General features: G+C 39.4%; 1 protein-coding gene across 8 annotated transcripts in view; it reads left to right on the forward strand.

Moving 5' to 3' along the window:
* The first annotated feature begins 10,498 nt into the window (after positions 1–10,498).
* The window catches only part of TNRC6A (trinucleotide repeat containing adaptor 6A), a 97,511-nt gene continuing 84,036 nt past the window's right edge, over positions 10,499–23,973 (forward strand). For 2 of the 8 annotated variants that reach the window (XR_008427067.2, XM_053926202.2), the window contains exons 1-2: positions 10,499–10,978; positions 11,295–11,342. Coding sequence is in view for 5 of the 8 variants with exons in the window: in XM_053926202.2 (XP_053782177.1) it covers positions 10,974–10,978; positions 11,295–11,342 (53 nt within the window). In the remaining 3 variants the exon portion in view is untranslated. The remainder of the gene's footprint in view (positions 10,979–11,294; positions 11,343–23,973) is intronic. The other 6 variants (XM_053926197.2, XM_053926200.2, XM_053926186.2 and 3 more) reach the window with 5 other exon arrangements.

The raw sequence follows: 23,973 nt of genomic DNA on the forward strand, positions 1-23,973 counted from the left end.
AACTCAAGATGGCAACAAGTAGGTACCTGGGAGAACAATGATGCTCCTTGAAACACATTATAAAACTACTTGAAAAAGAAACATTCATTCTTTATCATTCAACAAATATTAATTCAATGTTTAATACCTCCGGGGCGTTGCTCTAAGTACTGGAAAATGTAACACTGAACACGAGTCCCTGCTCTCAGGGGACTTACATGCCAGGAGTACCTGGATGAAAATGAGTTGTCTCATGAGAACATGAGAGATCCAGCCCTAAATATTCAAGGGGTTCTAGCGAGATGGTTGAGTTTCTACCTTAATAGGAGGGAACAACAGTCAATAAAGTTTTAGTATTGGTACTTCAATCCCATCTATATTATTATTTTTATTTTTTAAATTATTTTATTGTTGTTCAATTACAGTTGTCTGCATTTACCCCCACCACTTCCCCCAACACCAGCCAAACCCACCTTCCTTCCTTGCTTTCACCCCTTCCTTGGTTTTGTCCATGTATCCGTTATAGTTGTTCCTGAAAACCCTTCTCCCCATCATCCCCTCCCATCTCCCCTCTGGTTACTGTCAGATTATTCTTAATTTCAATGTCTCTGGTTATATTTTGCTTGCTCGTTTGTTTTGTTGGTTAGGTTCCAGTTAACAGTGAGATCATATGGTATTTGTCCCTCACCACCTGAGTTATTTCACTTAGCATAATGCTCTCTAGTACCATCCACGCTGTCCCAAAGGGTAGGAGCTCCTTCTTTCTGCTGCGCAGTATTCCATTGTGTAAATGTACTACAGTTTTTGATCCACTTATTTACTGATGGGTGCTTAGGTTGCTTCCAGCACTTGGCTATTGTGAATTGTGCTGCTATGAACATTGACATGCATAGATTCTTTTGGATCAGTGTTCCCAGCAGTGGAATTGCTGGGTCAAAAGGTAGTTCCATTTTTAGTTTCCTGAGGAAATTCAATACTGTTTTCCACAGTGGTTGTACCAGTCTGCATTCCCACCAAAAGTGAGCTAGGGTTACCTTTTCTCCACATCCTCTCCAACACTTGTTGTTTGTTACTTTGTTTATGATGACCATTCTAACTGGTGTGAAGTGGTATCTCATTGAGATTTTAGTTTGCATCTCTCTGATGACTAGTGAAGCTGAGCATCTTTTCATATGTCACTGGGCCCTTTGTATGTCCTCCTTGGAAAGGTGTCTGTTCAAGTCTTTTGCCCATTTTTTATTGGGTTGTTTGTCTTCCTGGATTGGAGTCATGTGAGTTCTTTATATATTTTGGAGGTCAGGCCCTTGTCTGAGGTATCATTGGCGAATATGTTTTCCCATACTGTTGGTTCTCTTTTCATTTTAATGCCGTTCTCTTCAGCCACGCAGAAGCTTTTTATTTTGATGAGGTTCCACATATTTATTCTTTCCTTTATGTCCCTTGCTCTAGGGGACATATCGGTGAAAATGTTGCTGTGTGGAATGTCTGAGATTTTCCTGCCTATGTTTTCCTCTAGGACTTTTATGGTGTCACAGCTTATATTTAAGTCCTTTATCCACCTTGAATTTATTTTTGTGTATGATGTAAGTTGTGATCGAGTTTCATTTTTTTGCATGTAGCTCTCCATATCTCCCATATCTCCATATCTATGCCATTTTCATGTTGAAGAGGATATTTTTACTCCACTTTATGCTTCTGCCCCCTTTGTCAAATATTAATTGACCATAGAAACTAGAGTTTATTTCTGGACTCTCTTTTCTGTTCCATTGGTCTATGTGTCTATTCTTATGCTACTACCAGGCTGTTTTGACTACAGTGGTCTTGTAATATATTTTGATATCAGGTATTGTGATCCCTCCTACTTTGTTCTTCTTCCTCAAAATTGCTACAGCTATTCAGGGTTGTTTATGATTCCATATAAATTTCTGAAATGTCTATTCTATACCTGTGAAACATGTCACTGGTACTTTAATAGGTATTGCATTGAATCTATAAATTGCTTTGGGCAATATGGACATTTTGATGATAATTCTTCTGATCCATGAACACGGTATATGTTTCCATTTGTTTGTGTCTTCCTTAATTTCTTTCTTCAGTGCTGTGTAGTTTTCTGAGTACAGGTCTTTTACTTCCTTGGTTAAGTTTATTCCTAGGTACTTTATTTTTCTTGTTGCTATATCAAATGGGATTTTTTTCCTGATTTCTGTTTCTGATATTTCATTGTTGGTGTACCAAAATGCCTTTGATTTCTGAGTATTGACTTTGTATCCCGCTGTTTTACCAAATTCACCTATTAGGTTGAGTAGTTTTTTGGTGGAGTCTGTAGGATTTTCTATGTACACTATCATGTCACCTGCAAACAATAACAGGTTTGCTTCCTCCTTTCCAATTTGGATGCCTTTTATTTCTTTTTCATGTCTGATTGTTGTGGCTAGGACTTCCAACACTATGTTGAATAGGAGTGGTGAAACCCCTTTTCTTCTTCCTGATCTTAGTGGGAAAGCTCTAAGTTTTTGCCCATTGAGTATGATGTTGGCTGTAGGTCTCTCGTATATGGCCTTTATTAAGTTGAGAAATGCTCCTTCTATTCCCACTTTGCTAAGTGGTTTTTTTTTAATCATAAATGGGTGCTGTACCTTATCAATGCTTTTTCTGCATCTATTGCTATGATCAAGTGATTTTTTTGTCCTTCATTTTGTTTACATGATGTATTACATTTATTGATTTGTGAGTATTGTACCATCCTTGCATCCCTGGGATGAATTCCACTTGATCATGGTGTATGATCTTTTTACCCATCTATATTATTATGAGGTCCAGAGAATCTCAGGGAAAATTTGTCAAAGGAGGAAACATTTGAAATTATCTTTCAAGTCGGAGTTTGTTAGGTAGACATAATAACGGAGGTATTCTACTCAGAGGAAATAACATGTTCAAGTCATAGAGGCATTGAAAACACAAGAAAGTATTAATAATTCAGTATCACTGGAGCACAAAATAAGAATTCTGGGAAGTGGGACAGATAGGTAGTAAGGGTTCAGATAATATTCTTAGAGTATTGAGTCACTGAAGATGTTTTCAAGATTTTATTTATTTATTCTTAGAGAAAGAGAGGAAGAGACACATCAATATATGGTTGCCTCTCCTGTGCCCCCAACTGGGGACCTGGCCCACAACCTAGGCATGTGCCCTGACTAGGAATTGAACCAGCCACTCTTTGGTTTGCAGGCCTGCACTCAACCCACTGAGCCACACCAGCTAGGGCATATTTTAAGCATCAACAGGACCTGAATAGATTAAGACCTTTTTTGTGGCAATGTGAATATTTGAATAGAGGAAGTTAAGCAGAGCATGGAAAAATCATTCTTTCATTTCAAAAATATAATTAAGGGCCCAAATGTGCTGGGTATTGTGCTAGGTGATAAAAATACAGTGAGGACAAGGTAGGCATGGTCCATGCTGTCCTGGAGCTTACAAAGAATCTGGATAATCAAAGATTAAACAAATAATGGCAGATACTTTCTACAGATGTGATCATGCTATGAAGAAGTAGAGGATGCCTTTAGAATATGTCAATGGGAGACCTAATAATGTCAAAGCAGATGATGAGGGTTAAGAGATGAAGAATGGTTACAAGCAGGTTGGGTGAAGAAAGTGAAGTACCTTTTAGAAAAATGAAAGAAAAACCTTGGATTGTCTGGAGCTTGAGGGGAGTGACTGGTGATAACATTGGAAAGACTGCAGACTATTAAAGATATTAGACCTTGAATCAAGAGCCCTGAAAAACTTTTCAATTGTTTTAAGCTGAAGAGTAAGATGATCAAATTTTTATTTTAAGAAGAATCTCTCAGGCTTTTATTTGGGGAATGATTTTAAGAGGCTAAGGGTGGACATGTGCAACACTGGTGAGGACATGGAGCAAGCAGAATTCTTCCTGGGATTGGACATGTAACCTGGTACAACCATTTTAGAAACATTTTATAGTTTCTTATAGAGTTTTTAAAAAATACACTTATGATGTGATTCAGTAATTCTATTCCTAGCTATTTATCCAAGAGAAATAAAAACATATGTTTGCTATTCACAAAAAAAGACTTGTATAAGAATGTTTATAGCAGCTTTATTTATACACAAAACTGGAAATAATTCAAATGTCAATCAACGAGAGGATGGGAATCAAATTGTTGTACATTCATTCAATGGAATACTTTTCAGTATTAAAAAGGAATGAACTTTTGATACATGAATGACTCTCACAGACACTATATTCAGCAAGAGAAGCCAGGCACAAAAGGGTATATACTGTATGACTCCATTTAGACAAGGTGGGGCAAAAGTAGGTTTATGGTTCTTCACATGGAAAATAATACAATCATTAATAAATAATGTAATAATAAATTCTGTGTTTCATATGCACAGTGGTAAACCTACTTTTGCCCCACCTTGTATAAGGTTCTAAACAGACTGGTAATTTATAGGAATATCAATCAGAAAAGTGGTTTCCTGGTATCAGGTGTGTGCATTGGGGAGAGCAAGTAAGTGATTGAAAGGGACATGAAGGCATTTTCTGAGATGATGGGGATGTTCTATATATTGATGGCAGAAGTTGTAGCATGGGTTTATTTATTTGTCAAAACTAATTGAATTTTTCACTTCAAATGTGTGCATTTTATTATATGTAAACTATACCACAACAACAAAAAAGAGGAAGAAAATAGAGAAACTGTGGAGCTTTCAGAGTGTACAGTAGAAAAATAGAGGAAAGAAAGAATAAATGAGAAGTCTGGAGACAAATAACTTATTAATGGATTGGACAAGGTGGAAGGTAGAGTCGAAATTGACCCTTAGTCTTCTGGCTGGGGCAGCTTAGTGACTTGTAGTGTTATTCCTGACCTGGGGGGAAATGGTCCCTTTGGGGACCATCCTCAATTTGTGTGTGGTCGACGGAGGGAGGAGAGAGGGAATAAGGAGGTAAAGTTTTGACATGTCAGTCTAGGAGGCATAATTTGGCCACATTATACTAGCCTTACCCTGTTTTCCTTCCTGTCTTGCTAGATTCCTCACTGGAGTATCAGACTTCTTAGGACTCATTCGTCCACTCTTCTCACTCCATAGCAATGGCTGTCAATACAGTAATACTTTACCACTACTCTTCAGAGGGGTTGGGAAAACCATTGAAATGTTTTTGGTTGTCGCAAAGAGGTATGTGTGGGGCAGTGCTAACCATGGTTGATGGACAAGGATAGTCCCACAAAATGGAGAATTCCCCCTCTCACTGGACATTTAAATAGATAAAAGACACGCTTATAATTATCTGGGGACCTAACACCTTAATTTTGCAGTTGTAATGTACCCTGAAATTTCCAGTAATTAAACTTCAACATAAATTGAGGGAGAATTGTTTCCTAGTTGTTCAGAACTTGACTGGGCACTGTTCTATATCTCAGAAAAATTACATCTCCAACATCACCAAGTGTTAGTGTAACACTTCAGTTTTTAATTATATAGTTTTTAATTATATACTTTACAGTTTGCTTTTAAAAAAAACCTGTTTGCCCCCTTAGACTTAATCCATCGGAATAGTTCCTCACAGGTGCCAGAGAACAAGGCCCTAGCACATCAATCTGGCACCGAGTAAGTGCTCAGTAAATATTTGTTGCATGGGTGATTTGTCATTTTGGCATTATGGAGTATGCAGGTGAATGTGGGCTAAAGATATGAATTTGAGAGGCATCTCATTTAAATAGTATTTAAATATGAAAGAATGGACGAGATCACCCATTCCAAAGAGATTGTAGAGAGAAAGAGGAAAGAGTCTGGAATAGATCCTGAGGGATCTCCAACATTTATTAGGTAGAGGATCCAAAAAAAAAGAAGAAGAAATTGTTAGAAAGGGGGAAAGAAATTCAGGAGAATGTGTTGTCAAACAGCCAGGGAAAGAGTCTCTCTTAAGAAGGTAGAATGTCAGTTGTGGCAAATACAGCTAAAAAGGAAATCAAGATCAGGACAGAAGCGTCACCACCAAGTTTGGCAGCTTCAAGATCACTTTTGATCTCGATAAAAGTAATTTTGGAGCTGGAGCGGGGATGTCAGGTGAGAGTGGGTTGGAAAGGGAGGTAAGCAACTGCAAGCAGCTTGTGTATAACACTTTTTTCCAATTTGCCAAGAAGGAAAGCAGAAAAATGGAGCTGGAGAGGAATGGGACACCAACAAATTTTGTTTTGTTTTGTTTGTGTGTGTGTTTTAGGGGAAATCCCTAGAACATGTTTGTATAATGATAGAAAACATTCAATAGAAGAGACTATTTAGTAAAGAAAAAGGATAACAAGAGGAGATCCCTTAGCAGGTTCCTGCTAAGGAATCAGTTCTGGTCTTATATTGTGTTGTCACGCTTCTTTGACCTACCTCTATGCACCAAGTTTAAGTAAAAGATAATAAAAACTGATTAGCAAGACTTCATTATGTAACCCTGGAAGTGTCATACGGGACACCACAGGGAAGTGTCATATGGCAAACCACTCTGGAAAAATCTTCAAGAGATCATATCTTCTTGGCTTCCCTGAGGCTGGGAATTAGTTTCTGGGTTTCTCAGCCTTGTGTGCTATTGGCATTTGATTCAGATACTCTTGTATTGTGGGGACTGTTCTGTACCTTGTAGGATGTTTAGCAGAATCCATGGCCTCTACACACTAGATACCAGTAGCATCCATTTGTGGCAGAAAAACCCTGGACATTTCTAAATGTCCCTTAGGAGATGGAGGGGACATGCTGCATCAGTTAAAAGCCACTGAGTTATTCAAAGCCATGAAAGTCTAATTTTTCCTTAAAAAGTCAGCTAATCTTGACAACTGTGCCAATGTTGAAAAGTATTACTGCTTTTATTGCCTTATGCTATTGTGGAAAATTATTCATAAACCTGGTATGAAAGCATACTGTCATTCATATTTTTTAACTCCTAAAGAAATATGGTGACATAATTTTTAAATTTAAGTAGAAAAAAACATAAAAGAAAACTAAGCCAAATATATGTATGGATGAATTGAGGGTAGGGATTATAACAGGAAAAGGAAATTCCCTAACATTTATTTGGTGCCCCTATATTTTATACTGTATAAACCTGATTTTTTTTAAAATAGGTTGTTTTCCCATTCTAATTGTATAAAGAAACAAACAGAAAAAGCTAGATGCATTAAGAGAAGAAAATGTTTTGGTGTACATGCTTTAGGACTTTCTGTGCATTCATTCATGCATTTATTCTTATAGTTTTTTTATTACACATCTCCCTGAGAGAAGATAGGAACTGGACAGCCAGGTGGTTTTGTTTCCTTTTAATGGGAGATATTTGGGCATGTTTTTTTAAAATATATTTATTGATTATGCTATTACAGTTGTCCCATTCCCCCCCCCCTCACTCCACTCCATCCTGCCCACCCCCTCCCTCCCACATTCCCCCCCTATAGTTCATGTCCATGGGTCATACTTATAAGTTCTTTGGCTTCTACATTTCCTACACTATTCTTACCCTCCCCCTGTCTATTTTCCACCTATCAGCTATGCTACTTATTCTCTGTACCTTTCCCCCCCTCCCCCTCCCACTCCCCTATTGACAGCCCTCCATGTGATCTCCATCTCTATGGTTCTGTTCCTGTTCTAGTTGTTTGCCTAGTTTGCTCTTGATTTTGTTTTAGGTGTGGTCGTTAATAACTGTGAGTTTGCTGTCATTTTTACTGTTCCTATTTTTTATCTTCTTTTTCTTAGGTAAGAAGATAAAAGCCCTTTAACATTTCATATAATAAGGGCTTGGTGAGGATGAACTTCTTTAACTTGACCTTGACTGAGAAGCACTTTATCTTCCCTTCCATTCTAAATGATAGCTTTGCTGGATACAGTAATCTTGGATGTAGGCCCTTGCCTTTCATGACTTGGAATACTTCTTGCCAGCGCCTTCTTGCCTGTAAGGTCTCTTTTGAGAAATCAGCTGACAGTCTCATGGGAAGTCCTTTGTAGGTAACTGTGTCCTTTTCTCTTGCTCCTTCTAAGATTCTCTCCTTCTGCTTAATCTTAGGTAATGTAATTATGATGTGCCTTGGTGTGTTCCTCTTTGGGTCCAGCTTTTTGGGGACTCTTTGAGCTTCCTGGACTTCCTGGAAGTCTATTTCCTTTGCCAGATTAGGGAAGTTCTCCTTCATTATTTGTTCAAATAAGTTTTCAAGTTTTTGTTCTTCCTCTTCTCCTTCTGGCACCCCTATAATTCGGATGTTGGAACGTTTCAAGATGTCCTGGAGGTTCCTAAGCCTCTCCTCATTTTTCTGAATTCTTGTTTCTTCATTCTTTTCTGGTTAGACTTTTCTTTCTTCCTTCTGGTCCACACCGTTGATTTGAGTCCCAGTTTCCTTCGCATCACTATTGGTTCCCTGTACATTTTCCTTTGTCTCTCTTAGCATAGCCTTCATTTTTTCATCTAGTTTTTGACCAAATTCAACCAATTCTGTGAGCCTCTTAATAACCAGTGTTTTGAACTGTGCATCTGATAGGTTGGCTATCTCTTCCTCGCTTAGTTGTATTTTTTCTGGAGCCTTGAAGTGTTCTGTCATTTGGGCCATTTTTTTTTTTTTTTTTTTTGTCTTGGTGCAGCAGTTACTTAAAGGTTCGGAGCCTTAGGTGTTCACCGGGGCAGGGTAACTCTGGTCGCTGTGCTGTGACTCTGTACATGGGGGAGGGGCTGAGAGGGAGCAATGGCGCCTGCTTCACTCTCCTCTGGATTTCAATCCTCCACTCCGATACCCACAATCAAACTGGGCCCCTCTGGTGCTGGTTCCCCAGTGGGTGGACTTGTGCACACTCTAGGCCCCTGTGGGTCTCTCCAACGACCTCTCCCGTGAGGCTGGGAGTCTCTCCTGCTGCTGCCCCAACCCCTACGGGCGCTTTCAATCAGAGGTTTGAGGCTTTATTTCCCCGAGCTGGAGCCCTGGGTTGCGCGGTCTGCTTTGCTCCCCGCAGTTCATCTGGTGTATCTGTGCGAGAATGTGGGGCCGCGGGGTGCCACCCACCGCTCTGCCTGCCCTGTTCTCCACCTCTCTGAGTCCTCCGGCCCTCTGGGTTTATCTGTGCGCGAATGTGGGGCCGCAGGGTCTGCCAGTGGTTGGACTGCCTGCGCAGTTCGTCCCACACTCTGCCAGTCTCGGTCCCGCCAGGGCCACGAGAGTCCTCTCCGCCTCAGTGCCCATCTCTTCCCCTCCTACCAGTCTGGATGAATGTTTATTTTTTATTTCCTTGGTGTCGGACTTCCTTGCCGTTTGATTTTCTGTCAGTTCTGGTTGTGCGAGGAGGCGCAGCGTGTCTACCTACGCCGCCATCTTGGTTCTCTCTTGGGCATGTTTTAAAGCCAGTGGAAGGATCTAGTTCAGAATGAGGAAAATGGGATGAGAAAGAAACCCATTCTTTCTGAGAATGAAAAATAGATTTTAAGCACAGAGGAAGAATCATTCAGATTAGGAAAATAAGCATTGTGAGAGGATGGAAAGAATGCACACGAATATATCTATCTAACGGCATTTACCTGTGTGTATATTGTGTATCTACCAATCTACTTGTTGATTTGTCGCTACCTTGTTTATCTACATGTGTGTATATTTTCTCACTTTATTTACACTTATGTATCTTACTATGTCTACTTACATATCATCTTAAGTATCTGTATGTTTCCTAGGTGTGAGCTACCTTGGAAACTGACTTTTCACTTACTGTGACTGTTTTCTCCAGGCAGTTACTCCCTGCTGCAACAGGCACACTGGTGTGCCAGAATTTTTAAAACGTGCAATACCTGATTATTTAATTAGGGGCACTGATCTATTTTTCCTTGGGTTGTCAAATAACAAAAAAATGACAACAGCCATCCCAAGTGAATCAATCAAAATTATATATTTTTTTTGGTCAAATGGGCAAAAAAAAATTGGAACTGTGCCACAGAATTTTAGTAATTCATTTATGTGTGCCATGAGATGAAAAAGGTTGAAAATCAGGGTTCTAAGGAATACCAGTGTTCAGTTTTTACTGCCCCCTCATCATATTGGACCTTGTGGCCATTTTACAATGTTTCATCATCATCCTCAATGCCAGGACTTCATATTTGGATGGTGAAATATTTGCAGATATCCAGGATTATCTTCTAGACAGAAACCCGTGCAAACGCAATGGCTGAGTCCAAGAGTCTGTCAGATTTGGTGGAAAAAAACCTTTTTTAAACCTGCCAGTCGCACTCAGGTATGCATTGCTTGCCCTAGGAGGGGCAGAGGAGCAGAGATTAAATAATCAGCTCAAGGCTCAAGGTCAAACACACTCACAGCCGCACGGGCTCGTCAGGCTGTTGCAGGGACAGGATTTTGTGTGTGCTTGCGCGTGTGTGTGTGTGTGTGTGTGTGTGTGTGTGTGAGAGAGAGAGAGAGAGAGAGAGAGAGAGAGAGAGAGCGAGAGGGAGACAGAGAGCAAGAGAGAAAGATTGAGATTTGGTGGGGGAGGGGCCGAGCAGCAGGAAAGGGAACTGGTGTCGCAGCTAAGGAGAAGGTGGAGGAGGGAAGGATTTAAGTCACTAGGAGCCGGCGCCGCGACACAAGTGGAACTCAGGATTTCTCGGACCCCCAGTACCGTGCGAGCGGTCCAGGCGGCTGCCACCCGCCCCACCCTGGGGAAGCCTTGAGCAGAGGCAGCGTGCTGCGCCCTGGCGTTGCCAAGGGCTTGTCCGGTCTGCTGGCCCAGTTGCTAGGGCGTCCATCTTGGGGCCGCTGACCGCTGCGCCCCGGAAAAGGTTGTAGAGCGGAGCATTCACTTCCGCCTGGGGCCTGCGGCGGCAGCGGCGGCGGCGGCGGCGGCAGTGGCGGATCGGTGTAGAAAATGGCGTTGGCGCGGCGGCTTGGGCCAGTCCCCACGGAGCTGCTGAGTGCTTGAGGCTCGCGGCCTCACTCGCCGCGCCCCACTCCCTCGTGCACTTTACATACATGAGGTGAGCGACACCGTGGCCTCCCTCCAGCGGGAGGAGCCTCGGGCGCTGCTGCAGGGCCAGCAATCGCGGGTGGCGGCAGGCTGGGCGTCCCCGAGAACTGGGCCTGGACTAGGGCGCGGGCTTGCACCGCTGCTGACGCGGGTGCTAGCCGAGGGGCCACTGGGGCTTGGCCGGGGGTCTCAGGCCCCTCTTGACCGCAGGCAGGCGGCGGCCCGCAGCTTCGGGGCTCCCAGCCTCTCCCCTCCCCCACCGGCAGCGGCGCTAGTCTCTGCGGCAGGAGCTCCGTTTCACGCAAGTCCCTCTTTTTCTTTTTCAGAGAATTGGAAGCTAAAGCTACCAAAGACGTAGAGAGGAATCTTAGCAGGTAAGATGGGCATGTTTGCCGTCTCTCGTCCCTTTAATAGTGTGCTCCCACTTGGGCTCACCCTCTCTGGGTTCACAAGTTCCCCCGTGTCATTTTCTTTCGCGGTAGATGAGGCCGCAGGGAATCTTGGAAGAAGGGATTGCGGGGAGATGCGTAATTACGCGTGTATGCCTTTCTTTGGGGGGTGGGGAACCAGCTAAAAGCAATTCTTGTAAACTTAGTTAAAGCATTCTCACCCTTTTAGAATTTAATTAGGGGACTTGTGCATTAATTACTATTATAAATGCTGCAGGCATTGTGTGACTCATGATTGAGGCGGCCCTTATGGCGGGCTGTCAAACTGTTTTGGCTTCCCCGTTATTACTTTGTAACTCAAATCGTTGCTTTTATAAAAAGATACTATGTGCTCGCATTTTTTCCAACACTGAAGTCAAGAGGATTCTGTTGTACTGGGAACAGTTTTACCCTTGAACTTTATGAAGCAGAAACTGCGTTTTGTTTTCTTTTGAAACTGCATTTATGTGTACGTTTCTTTTATAGGCTGGTAAATAATTAAAAATACGTTCCCACTAAGTGTTTAGTATTCTTACTGGGCCAGAATGCTTTTGCATTGGTAACTTAAATCACCACCACAAAGGAAGTTTTTTGTTTTTTAAACGATACTTTTATGGAAGTGTTTAGGTTTATTGAGCTGCAATTGCTTAAGCATCAAGGCATTGCACTATAGGTAACACTTTTTCACCTTGCCTACCTACACCCTTTTCCTTTCTTATTCGCTGCTTTTGCACCGATTTGGAACATTCAGAGAAACTTCTAGATTAACTTAATCAGTGAGCAGCTTTCTTTCAGTTGAACAGAATAAAATAAAGTTTTTCCTATCTCAGGTCTTAATCTAGTTTGTGCTTGATGATTTTAAGTTTTTGGTTTGTGGTAAATTGTTTACACACAATCCAAATTGCCCCCCACCCCCCCTTTTTTTTTCCACATGGAATCATTTGAAATTGCTGGTCTTTGAGTTTTTAAGATATGAATTTGTTAAGGTGATCGTCAAAGATTCTGTTCAGTTGGTGAATGGTGGGCATATTTAGCTTACCAAATAAGAGATTTTTCTGTTACTCAAAACAATTATGGGACCATTTAAAGGAAATTAATCCTGGCATCACTGACTTAACAGTTCGTTGACCATTTAAATAAGTTTTGTTGTCAAAAGGTATTAAGAAATATTAAGATGCAAAGCAGATGGAGTTTTTAAGGTGTAATTTCAGCAGAAAAAGGGAGCTCGAAGTTTGGGCCTATTCCTCCCTCCATTTTTGCTTTGTCAAGTAACTATATCAGTGTAATTCCTGCAAAGTTTTTCTGGGATTTAATTAAAAAATGGTCTCTACCACAGGTATAATTTTCATATGTGATTATACTCAGATAGAACTTGGAGTCTCTGTTTCTGCTATGTATCAGAGTTTGAATCCCAGCTGTGCCTCTTACAATATGACCTTGACTCTTGGCAATTCACTTAGCCTCTGTGTGCATGATCAATAAAACGACAGGCATGGGCCAGATAATTACTAAGGTCTCTAGGCCCCTTGGATTATATAAAAAGGAGTCAAGTGTTGTTCCTTGGCCATGGAAAGCCTGTACAATCTAGTAGGAAGACTCTCACAAGTACATAAATAACTGACGTAGGGTAGATGATGGTAGGGGTCCAAAGAAGTTACCATTTCGTTTATATACTTGAGGATCTTAAATTGGTCAGAAGGGACCAAAAGGAAAACCGAGCAACAAGGAGGTTACAGGAGAGTGTGTCCAAAGGACTGAGGCAGGGGGACATTTCCTAAAGATTGAAAGTGTTCCATGGAGAGAGAGAGGTGATTAGGTGGGCAAATGCTTCCTTTCAACTTCATCTCCAGCTTTATGCTTCCTTTTTCCCAAATAAGGAGCACATGTCTGTCTTTACCCATTTGTGCCCTCTCCAGGAAGTTCACGCATTATTCATTTAGTAAACATTTCTTGAGCATCTTCTTTGTTCCAAATGCAAGACTAGGACCTAGAGAGGAGAGGAATAAAAGTTGCTAAATTTATCTAGTTGAATGCTTATATCTGCCTGGTATACTTTTCCAAAGACTTTAAATGGATTCATCTGAATCTTGGAACACTCTGTGAGGTAGGTGCTCTTATTATCATCATGTTTTACAGATGAAAACTTAGAGGCACAAAAAGGTTAAGTAACTTTCAGGAGGCCACACCACTGGTAATTCGGGGAGCTGTCAGGCCTCAGACTATATTGTCTCTGATTAGAGACATGCTTCTTCACTTTGAGAAATTTGAACCTCGGCACTGTTGACGTTGCACCAGATTATTTTTCATTGTAATGTCAGCCCTGTGCACATCTGCCAGTAACACTCTCCACCCCGTCGTGACAACCAGAAATGTCTTCAGTTACTACCAAATGCCCCCTGGGGGGTCATCCCCAAATCCCCCACAGTTGAAACTCACTGTTCCATCTAGGCCTTTGTATTTCCTGAAGATAACCGCGTTAATGTTAAATCGTTAAATATTAAATTAATTTCAATTAACTTAAACATCTTTTAATACCATGGGAGTGCAAATCCTGTTACGTGGTTTGGCATGTTTTGGTTTGGCAGCTGTGGTTGTTGCATGTCAGAGTTGTGTTGCCATTCTGCTTTTCCTCTGCTAAGTTGCAAGTCTTCAAAACAGTGTGCCAGGTAGCCAGTGCTAGATCAACAACATTGGCACAGGAGATAAATTTAGTTTACCACCCTAGATAAACTCTCTTTACTGTTCACCATTAAAATTGTCCTCTTTATGTCAGTATCATGGGCATTCAAAAGAGGGAACTGTAATGTCTGGATGGGGTGATCATCATTGGAACTGAATTTTAAAGGATAGAATCAGTTTTGAAAGGCAGAGAAAAGGGCAGTGTAAGGGTAGCAGGAGTAAAATCATACAATCCAGAGAGTACATGGAATTTTGAAATAGCAGTGAGTAGTTTAGCTGGATTGGCATATAAGGGTGGGGGCAAATGGAAAGGTTCTTGAATAACAACACATCGAGGACTTTTTGCATACATCTTTAGATAGTGTGGAGCTATTATGTGCTTTTTGGCGAAGTAGTGAGATGATAGGGTAATGATAACTAGTGATCTATGCAAGAGGTGGTGAAGACCTGAATTGAAGTGGTGATAGAAAAGGTGGGAGTGTCACGTACCAAAGGAAGTGGAATTTTGGATGAGTTATGAGAGGAGTCTTAAGTACACATGGCTCTCCATTTTGGGTGAATGGAAAATTGAGCCAGTCTCTGAACAGAATAGAATAGAGGTCAGAACACAAATAGGAATTTGGGGAGAGAAGATAATAAGTTACGTTTTCTAGTTGTAAAAAAATCAAAGGCATGGAATTAACTGAGTATTTAGAGCTGGTCCATGACATTAGGTAGAGACCAGTCAGCATTCTGATCCCTTCATTTTACAAATGAGAAAGAGCCAGTAACTTAGGGTTACGTTCTCTTAACAAGTGACAGGCTTTTTGATTCTCACTATAGGGTTCTTCCAGCAATGCAGTGTTTTATTTTACATTGCACAATAGAAAATAAGGTAACTTTGGTTTCTCCTTTCTTTTTAAAAATTTAAGAACAGTTTTTCTCTATATTTTGTGCCCATTGTAGTAATGTAGGGTATATTGTTTAAGTAGAAGCTAGGTGATTCATGTTAAGCTGTTTTTTTCCTAAACCAACCATTAAATACCATCATATAAGAAAAATTGTTAGCAATGTTGTAATACCATGTAATATAGCATCTAAACAAGGACATTTTTATATGTGGCACTTTTGCCTGGGACAAATGCTAAATGAGGAATGATGAGGAACAACAGACATAAACCAGGGCATTACGTCTCCTGTAGGTAGGGTGGACCCTGCTCCTGCAATTTGTTAACCTTTACCAGGAAAAAAAAAAATCATCTGATTTGGTTGAGCTTTTCTGTTGCTTTCTTGTGATACATTTTGTAGGCCAGCAAATTTATATTGATAGATTTCTTTCTAGCTTACTTTAGCAGGTGTGCAGTAAGTCAGTTTATAGCATAAATGAATCACAAACTCTGAGTTTAACTTTAAAATGTGTAACAACCCTCTGGAAAAGTTAAATATAAATGTCATGAAAAAAATTAAAGTGCCATTTTGTAGTCTTTGGCATCTGACGTCAGTGTGCAAGTATGATGTGTTTTATGACAACCTCAAAAGTCAGGCCCATGATTGCAAAGACTATAAAATATGTGTGTGCTGTATGCGTTCTGCTCAGATGGACTTAAGACATGTCTCTCATGCAAAATAAAAGAAAAATGTCCTCCCATTTACAATTTACAAAAAAGTCATTCTGACCCTAAGGAAAGAAGCAAGAATGTTACAATGAACCCATGTATCTCTACCTGGATTTACTAATTATTAGTGTTTGCCACATTAGTCTTGTCATGCCATGTCACTCCTAAACAGCATGTACCTCCCAGGAACAAGGGCCTTCTATCTAACAAATAATTACCATGCATAGGAGAGTCAGTTAACTTTGTTACTGTTGGGTTCTCCTTCAGATTTCTCCGGTTGTCGCAACAACATCTTTTTCAATACATTTGCTTTCCATCAATTTAATCTAGGGCTGCATTTAGTTGCCTTGTCTGTAGTTCCTTACATCAGGAGCAGTTCCTTGTCCTTTTCTCCCCCTTTTATGATGCTGACATTTTGGAATAGTTCAGACTAGTCATGTTTGCAGGTTTCAGTTGAGATTTGTCTGTTTCTGTGTGATTAGATTCAGGTAGACCTTTTTGGCAGGAATATCACATAGGTTATGTACCTGTTCTCAGTGCATCACCCCTTACCCCTGTCCTGCCCCACTCCATTTTAAAGTTTACATAGTATGTTTACCTTTACACTAATTCACTGTTTCTATTATTTTACAGTGTGTCAATTAGTTTAAATTGAGCTATAATTTAAATTGTTGAGGTTACAGTAATTACAAGTGTTCAGGTTTAAGTTGATAAGTTGTAACGATTGCAGCCTTGTTGAAGAGTGGTTGGGAAGGGGGCTATTGAACAGAAGAGTTACCTGTTTTCAGCTTTCACTACTGATAAACTTATAACCCTGGTAAGAGAACAAGACAAATAAGGACTGGGCTTGTGATATGCATTCTTGAAAAGGATGCCCTATTGAAGTTAGTGGCATTGTGCCACCAGAACAAGGTTTGTCATCCTGAATTCCACAAAGGGACCAGATGGCAAAGGGTCATGGCTCCCCAGAGATTAAGAAATATTGTGTAATAGGGAGGATGTCAGAGGAGCTGAATAGTGTCAGTAAAAGGGAGATTTTTAAGATTCAGAAGAGAGAAAGTAACATCTTACTAAGGCATAGTTTCTCTTTTCAAACAAACACGAAAATAAATACAGCTTAAATTTCTTATTAAGGTGATCTTATTTTTTAAAGTGATTTCCATACACTATGCTATGTGAGTTGATTGTAAAGCAGAATTCTAGCATTTCCACTTTTGCAAATAGGGAACAGCATTTTGAATTTGCAGCAGTAGCATGTTATATGACAATGACTCAGCTGACTTCTCGGTTCCAGTGGAATGATCAAAACAGATTGAAACCTGGTTATGGAATTTATACTTTGAACCTTACAAGATATTTTCTGTAAACAGTGATTGATTGGATTTTGTATAATAACAAACAAGATTAAACCAAGTCACTTGTTTGCTGTTCTTACTAGTAGTTTAAAGTCAGCTAGCATATATTGAGCAGCTTGCTGCAGTGATGATACTGAATATTTTTAAAATTTTGAGATGTGTGTTTTGTTGACTTTGGTCCTGTCTTTCTCTTTTTTTGAAATATTCCCCTAAAAACACAAGGAAATAGTTCTGTGTGGTGCTTAAATATGCACTGATTTTAAGTGCATATTTAAGCATTACTTTACTCTTGCCCATGCAAAGGATGTTAGAGAAATAAGTTTTCCTTAATATTCTACTTGTGAACTCCTAGGTAATGTGAGGCATATAGTTGAGACTCTTAACCATGTAAAGATAGGAAGGGACATAAAGTATGCATTCTCTGCCCTGCTGCAAGTTAGTTATCTTCAAGCAACAGTTCTTAGCCTGTCACTTTCTTAGAAAGCTGTGCTTGCTCCCTAGTGACTATGACATTTAAGCCCAAACTCTACTTTGTGCTCAACTTACCTCTTTAGCTTTATCCCCTCTGTCTCTTGTCCTATCCTCAACTCCTCTTCCCCTGAATGTTCCCTTCAGTTTCTCCCTCGGTTTTTTTCATAGCAGCTTTATCGAGGTAAAATTAACCCTTTTAAAAATACAGTCCAGTGGCTTTTACTATGGAGTCTGTCCGGAAAAAGTCCAGCCATTGTTAGTATAACCAGAACAGTTTGTGCAACATCAGTGTAACCTGGCAGCCAAGGACAGTGGAGTGGCACACATATGCATGAACAGTGGTGACTTCACTGTACCAGTTAGTGGGGTGGTAGACACCATTGAATGAGCATGTGTACTGTGTGGCTATCACATCAAAATGACTGAGCGAGTAGATGCAACAAATCTACATATCAAATTTTGCCTTAAGCTTGAACATTCTTCTCTGGAAACTATTTGGATGATTCAGAAGGCTTTTGGGGACAATCCAGTGAGTGCAGCACAAATAAAAGTGTGGCACAAGCGCTGTAAAGATGGTTGAGAATTTATTGAAAGTGATCCACATTCTGGAAGGCCTGCAACAAGCGGAACACTTGAGAATGTTGAACGTATATGGGCTGCAACCAACAAAGATGGACAGCTGACAGTGCGAGAACTAGAAGCTGATCTGGGAATTCCAAAAATTACTGTTTGAGATTTTGACGCAGGATCTTTGCATGAAATGTGTCCTGGCAAAATTCATCCTGCAGCTTCTGCTACCAGAGCAGAAGGAACATCACACTGCAGTTGCTAATGACTTGATGCAAACTGCTACCAATGAACCAGATTTCCTCAAGAAGGTCATGACTTTGAAGAGGACTGAGGGATCATTTTCCTATGAACAGTATTTCTTGTATCTTCTTCAATAAATGTCTCTATTTTTCGTAATAAATGGCCAGATACTTTCTGGACAGACCTTGTATATTGGCAGAATTGTGTGATTATCACAACGCTCTAATTTTAGAACATTTTAATCATCCCCTCTCCAGCTCTGAAACAAACCAAAAAAATCCTGTATCCATTAGCATTTACTCCCCATTTCACCCCATAGCCCCAACCCCTGACAACCACAAACCTATACTCTGTCTCTATGGATTTGCCTATTCTGGGTATTTCATGTAAATGGAATCATACAATATGTGGCCTTTTGAGTCTTGCTTGTTTCACTTGGCAAGTTTTTAAGGTTTATCCATGTGTAGTATGTGTCAGTACTTCATTCTTTTTATGGGCGAAAGATAGTTCATTGTATAGCTATCTCTTTGTTCATCAGTTCCCAGGCATTAGGGTTGTTTTTATTTTTGGCCTATTATAAATAATGTTGCCATAAATGTTTGTGTACAAGTGTTTGTGTTGACATGTTTTCTCTTGGGCATATACCTAGGAGTGGAATTGCTGGGGCATATGGTAATTCTGTGTTTAACTTTTTGAGGAACTCCTGGACTGTTTCCAAAGTAGCTGTACCTTTTCACATTCCCACCAGCTATGTATGGCTGTTTTATTCTCTCCACATTCTCACCACACTTGTTATTGTTCTGGTTGATTGTAGCCATCTTAGTGAATGTGAAGTGGAATCTCATTGTGGTTTTGATTTGCATTTATTTATTGCCTAATGATGAGCACATTTTTGTGTGCTTATTAGCCACCATGTATCTATCTTCTTTGGAGAAATGGCTATTCAGATATGCCCATTTTAAAATTTGGTTATGTTTTTGTTCAATTTTAAGAATCATTTACATATTCTAGATATAAGTCTTTTATTACATAGGTGATTTATAAATGTTTTCTCTTGTTATGTGGATTGCCTTTCCACTTTTTCTTGATGTTGTCCCTTGAGACACAGTTGTTTTAAATTTTGGTATGTCTAGTTTACCATCTTTACCATTTTTGAGTGTACATTTCAGAGATATCAAATACATTCACAGTGCTATGCAACTGTCATCACTATCCATCTCAACTCTTTTCATTGCAAAACTGAAACTAGGTACTGTATTTTTTCGGACCATAAGACGCACCTAGGTTTTAGAGGAGGAAAATAGGAAAAATTTTTTTGAAGCAAAAAATGTAGTAAAATATTTAATAACATAAATAACATAATATTTCACCAATGTGAATGTAAGCTACATTCGGACAATAAGATGCACCCCAATTTTCCTCCAAAATTGGGGGGCGGGGTGCGCCTTATAGCCCTAAAAATACTCCCCATTCTCCCCTTCCTTCATCCCCTGACAAGGGCATTCTATTTTGTGTCTCTAAATTTCTTCTACATACTGCATATAAATGGAATCACAGTATTTCTACTTTTGTGACTGGCTTATTTCACTTAGCATAATATCCTCAAGGATTATCCATGTTGTAACACATTAGACAATCGATCCTGTGTCCTTTATTGTTTCCAACAATGTGTGTTCCTTAGGACTTTCTATGTATTTATAACATTATGTCATTTGTGAAGAAATAATTTTATAATTTTCTTTCTAATCTTGGTGCCTTTTACTTATTTTTCTTGTCAAACTTATGACTGGAACCTACATACAGTACCGTGTTGAATAGAAGTGGCAAAAGCAGACATCCTTGTGTTATTTCTAATCTTAGGGGAAAAGCACTCAGTCTTAAATATAAGTATGATGTGAACCCTTTGTTAAGTTAAGAAGGTTTCCTTCTATTCATGCTTTGATTGTTTTGTTGTGAAACGGTGTTGGATGTTGGCTATTGAGATCATCATGTAGTTTTTGTCTTTCATTCTATTACCATGTTGTATTACATAGATTGATTTTCATATTAAACCAACTTGCATTCTTGGGATAAATCCCACTTGGGCATGGTATTGTCTTATATATGTTGCTAGATTTGATTTGTTAGTCTTTGAGGATTTTTGTGTCTATACACACAAGGGTTATTGATCTGTAACCCTTTGATCGTTGTTTTCTTTTGTGATCTTTCTCTTCTTTTGGTTTGGTCTGGTTTGGAATTGAATATGGGGTCTCGATCTCTTGGTTTGGTATCTACCTCATTCTGATGATAATAATTGCTTTTATATATTGAGTTCCATTTTCTTTTTTTAAAATAGATTTTATTTATTTTTAGAAAGAGGGGAAGGGAGGGAGAAGGAGAGGGAGAGAAACATCAATGTGTGGTTGCCTCTCGCTTGCCCCCTAATGGGGACCTGGCGTGCAACCCAGGCATGTGCCCTGACTGGGAATGGAACTGGCGACCCTTTGGTTTGCAGGCTGGCACTCAATCCACTGACCCATACCAGCCAAGGCCTCATTTTTTCTAAAATTTGTTCAGCTTTTTAAAGTATGATTAAAAAAATCAATTCCATTTCTTCCCCCCAGCAGTTAGTGCACTGCCCTTGTGTGACATGGTGGGTTTTTTGTTTTTTGTTTTTTTTTTTTTTTAATTTGAGAAATAGTCGACATCTAACGTAGTGTAAGTTTAAGGTGTACAACATGGTAATGTGATGCATTTACATAGTTCATTATGATTATCACTTATCATTAGCCAATACCTCTATCATGCCACATAATTAACATTTCTTTTTTGTGGTGAGAACATTTAAGAGCTAGTCTCTTTGCAACTCTAAAATACATAATACTAAGTTGTCTGTCATCACTATTCTACCAGTTAGATTTCCAGAACTTATTCCTCTTCTAGTTGCAAGTTTGTACCCTTTACCAATTCCCTCACTTCCTGGTAACCACCTGTTTCTGGAAGTTCAGCTTTAGTAGATTTCACATGTAAGTGATATACAATGTATGTCTTTCTCTGTCTGACTTACTTCACTTAGCATAATGTCCTTAAGGTCCATCCAAGTTACTGCAAATAGAGGAATTTCTTTCTTTCTCATAGTTGAATAGTATTCCTGTGTGTGTGTGTGTGTGTGTGTATCTCACATCTATTTCATCTTTTGACAGACACTGAGATTATTTCTGTATCTTGGCTATCATGCATAATGTTGCAATAAACATGAGAGTGCAGATATCTTTCTGACACCCTGCTTTCATTTCCTTTGGATATATATGCAGTAGTGGGTTTGCTGGGCCACTGATAGTTGCCTTTTAATTTTTTGAGGACCTTCCATATTGTTTTCTGTAGTAGGTGAACCAATTTACATTCCCACCCAACAGTGCACAAGGGCTTCCTTTTTTTCCATGTCCTTGTGAATACTTCTGACCTCATCTTCTTGTAAGATGGGCAATTCCATTTTCTACTGTATGGTCACCCTTATTTGGTTGCAACCTTAGCCTAGTGCAGTGTTTTGTATTTGGTGTCTTATACCTAACATTTAGTGTATAGTTATTATGTGTACCTGTTAAGCCCTTGCTCTGCATTACCAAATTTAATCTTTACAACAACCCCTTGACAGGAGGTACAGTTTGAGACCTCCCATAAGTAAGGGGTAATAACTTCAGAGAAAATAAACAATTCACAAACACAGCAGGCAGTGGAGTTGAGAATTAAGCTCTTTGAGAATTCTACTGCTCTTTGTCATTGGAGCTAGAGCTCTGAACTGCATGCTATGCTAAAGGGAAATGCTTGTTTAAATAGTAGATTGGATTTAAACTGGTCCTCAAAGAAGTAGAATGTGTGTGAAATTAAGAGTGAAGAGTTCATGGTCAGTGGTGGTGATGGAGCTAGAGGGTTAGTAAAAGCAAAGAACAGAAATTGGCATTTACTGGAGTGAACAATACAAATAGAGGTGGTTTTTGGCCTCAGAGCTGCAATTGGTCTTATTTGGAAGAGTGAGATTAACATCTGAAAAAATTATAAAATGAACATCGTTTAATTAAGAGGTCAAAGTTGAGGTTTGTATGACTTGGAAAGGAACTAGTAATTAAGTTAAGCCTCAAACGAGTAATAGAATTTAGAAGAGTACTTAGGTTGCTTCCAGTACTTGGCTGTTGTAAATTGTGCTGCAAATGAGTGGATCAAAAAACTATGGTACATTTACACAATGGAATTCTACGCAGCAGAGAGAAAGAAGGAGCTTAATACCCTTTGCGACAGCATGGATGGAACTAGAGAGAATTATGCTAAGTGAAATAAGCCAGGCGGTGAGGGACAAATAACCATATGATCTCACCTTTAACTGGAACATAATCAACAGAAGAAAAAAGCAAACAAAATATAACCAGAGACACTGAAGTTAAGAATAATCTAACAATACCCAGAGGGGAGTGGGGAGAGTGGTTTATAGGAACTACTATAAAGGACACACGGACAAAACCAAGGGGGAGGGGTGGAGGCGGGGGAGGGAGGGGGTTTTGGCTGGGGTGGGGTGGAGGGGTGGGAAGAAAATGCAGACAACTGTAACTGAACAACAATAAAAAAGAGAGAGAGAGATCCTTAAACTTTCTTTGTGTCAAATGGGAATCAAATAGGAATAACATCAGTCTGTGTTTCAGGGTTGTGGGTTCAAAATGGATAATATCTCAGAGCATTTTGTAAACTATAGAATGCTTCTGTCATTATGGTGGGGGTAATTTCTAATCTCACCACATGTCATCTACCTGAGCTTTTTATTTTAAAATAATTTTAGACTTAGAGAAATTTTGTAAGAATAGAGCAAAGAAGTCCTGAATGTCTTTCACCTTTATTCTTCAGCTATTAACACTTAACCACAATGCTTTGTCATTCTCTCTTTTTACACACATATTTTTTTTTCCGAGTCACTTGGAAATATGATGACTGTTTACCCCTAAAGGTTTAAGTATTTATTTAAAAAAAACAAAGACATTTTAAAATTATGTTATCATTATCAAAATTGAGAAAGTGATACTGGTACAGTCTTAAAATGAATCTGCAGGTGTTACTCAAATTTTGCCAGTTGTCTCAATAATGCCTTTTAGAGCAAATCAAAAAATTTTTTCTGTTTGGAGATTCAATGCAGGAACACAGGTTGCATCTGCTTTTCATGTTTGTTTAGTTATCTGTATTTTGGAACAGTTTCCCAGTCTTTGGTTTTGAAGACCTGGATATTTTTTAAAGAATACAACCTAGTTATTTGATAGAAGGTCCCTTAAATCTGTATTTGTCTGATGTTTCCTCTTGATCAGATTCAGGTTGTACATTTTTTTTTGGCAGGAGTAGCACAGAACTGATGTTGTGTTTTGCTTAGTACATTTTATCAGGAGGTTCATGATGTCTATTTATTCCTTTACTGGTCATGGTAACTTCAACTATACTTCGTGAAGGTGGTATATAAGAGGTTTCATCTCTGTAAAGTTAGTATTTTTCCTTTTGTAATTACTGTATTTTGCCATGTATAATACATACTTTTTTGCCCAAATTTTTGAGAGAAAAATAAGGATGTGCATTATATATGGGTATAATATTACATACCATGGGTATAATAATCCTTTGTATAATGTGCACAAAAATGTGGGTGTGCATTATACA

Source organism: Desmodus rotundus, chromosome 1, assembly GCF_022682495.2.
Source record: "Desmodus rotundus isolate HL8 chromosome 1, HLdesRot8A.1, whole genome shotgun sequence".
Lineage (NCBI taxonomy): Eukaryota > Metazoa > Chordata > Mammalia > Chiroptera > Phyllostomidae > Desmodus > Desmodus rotundus.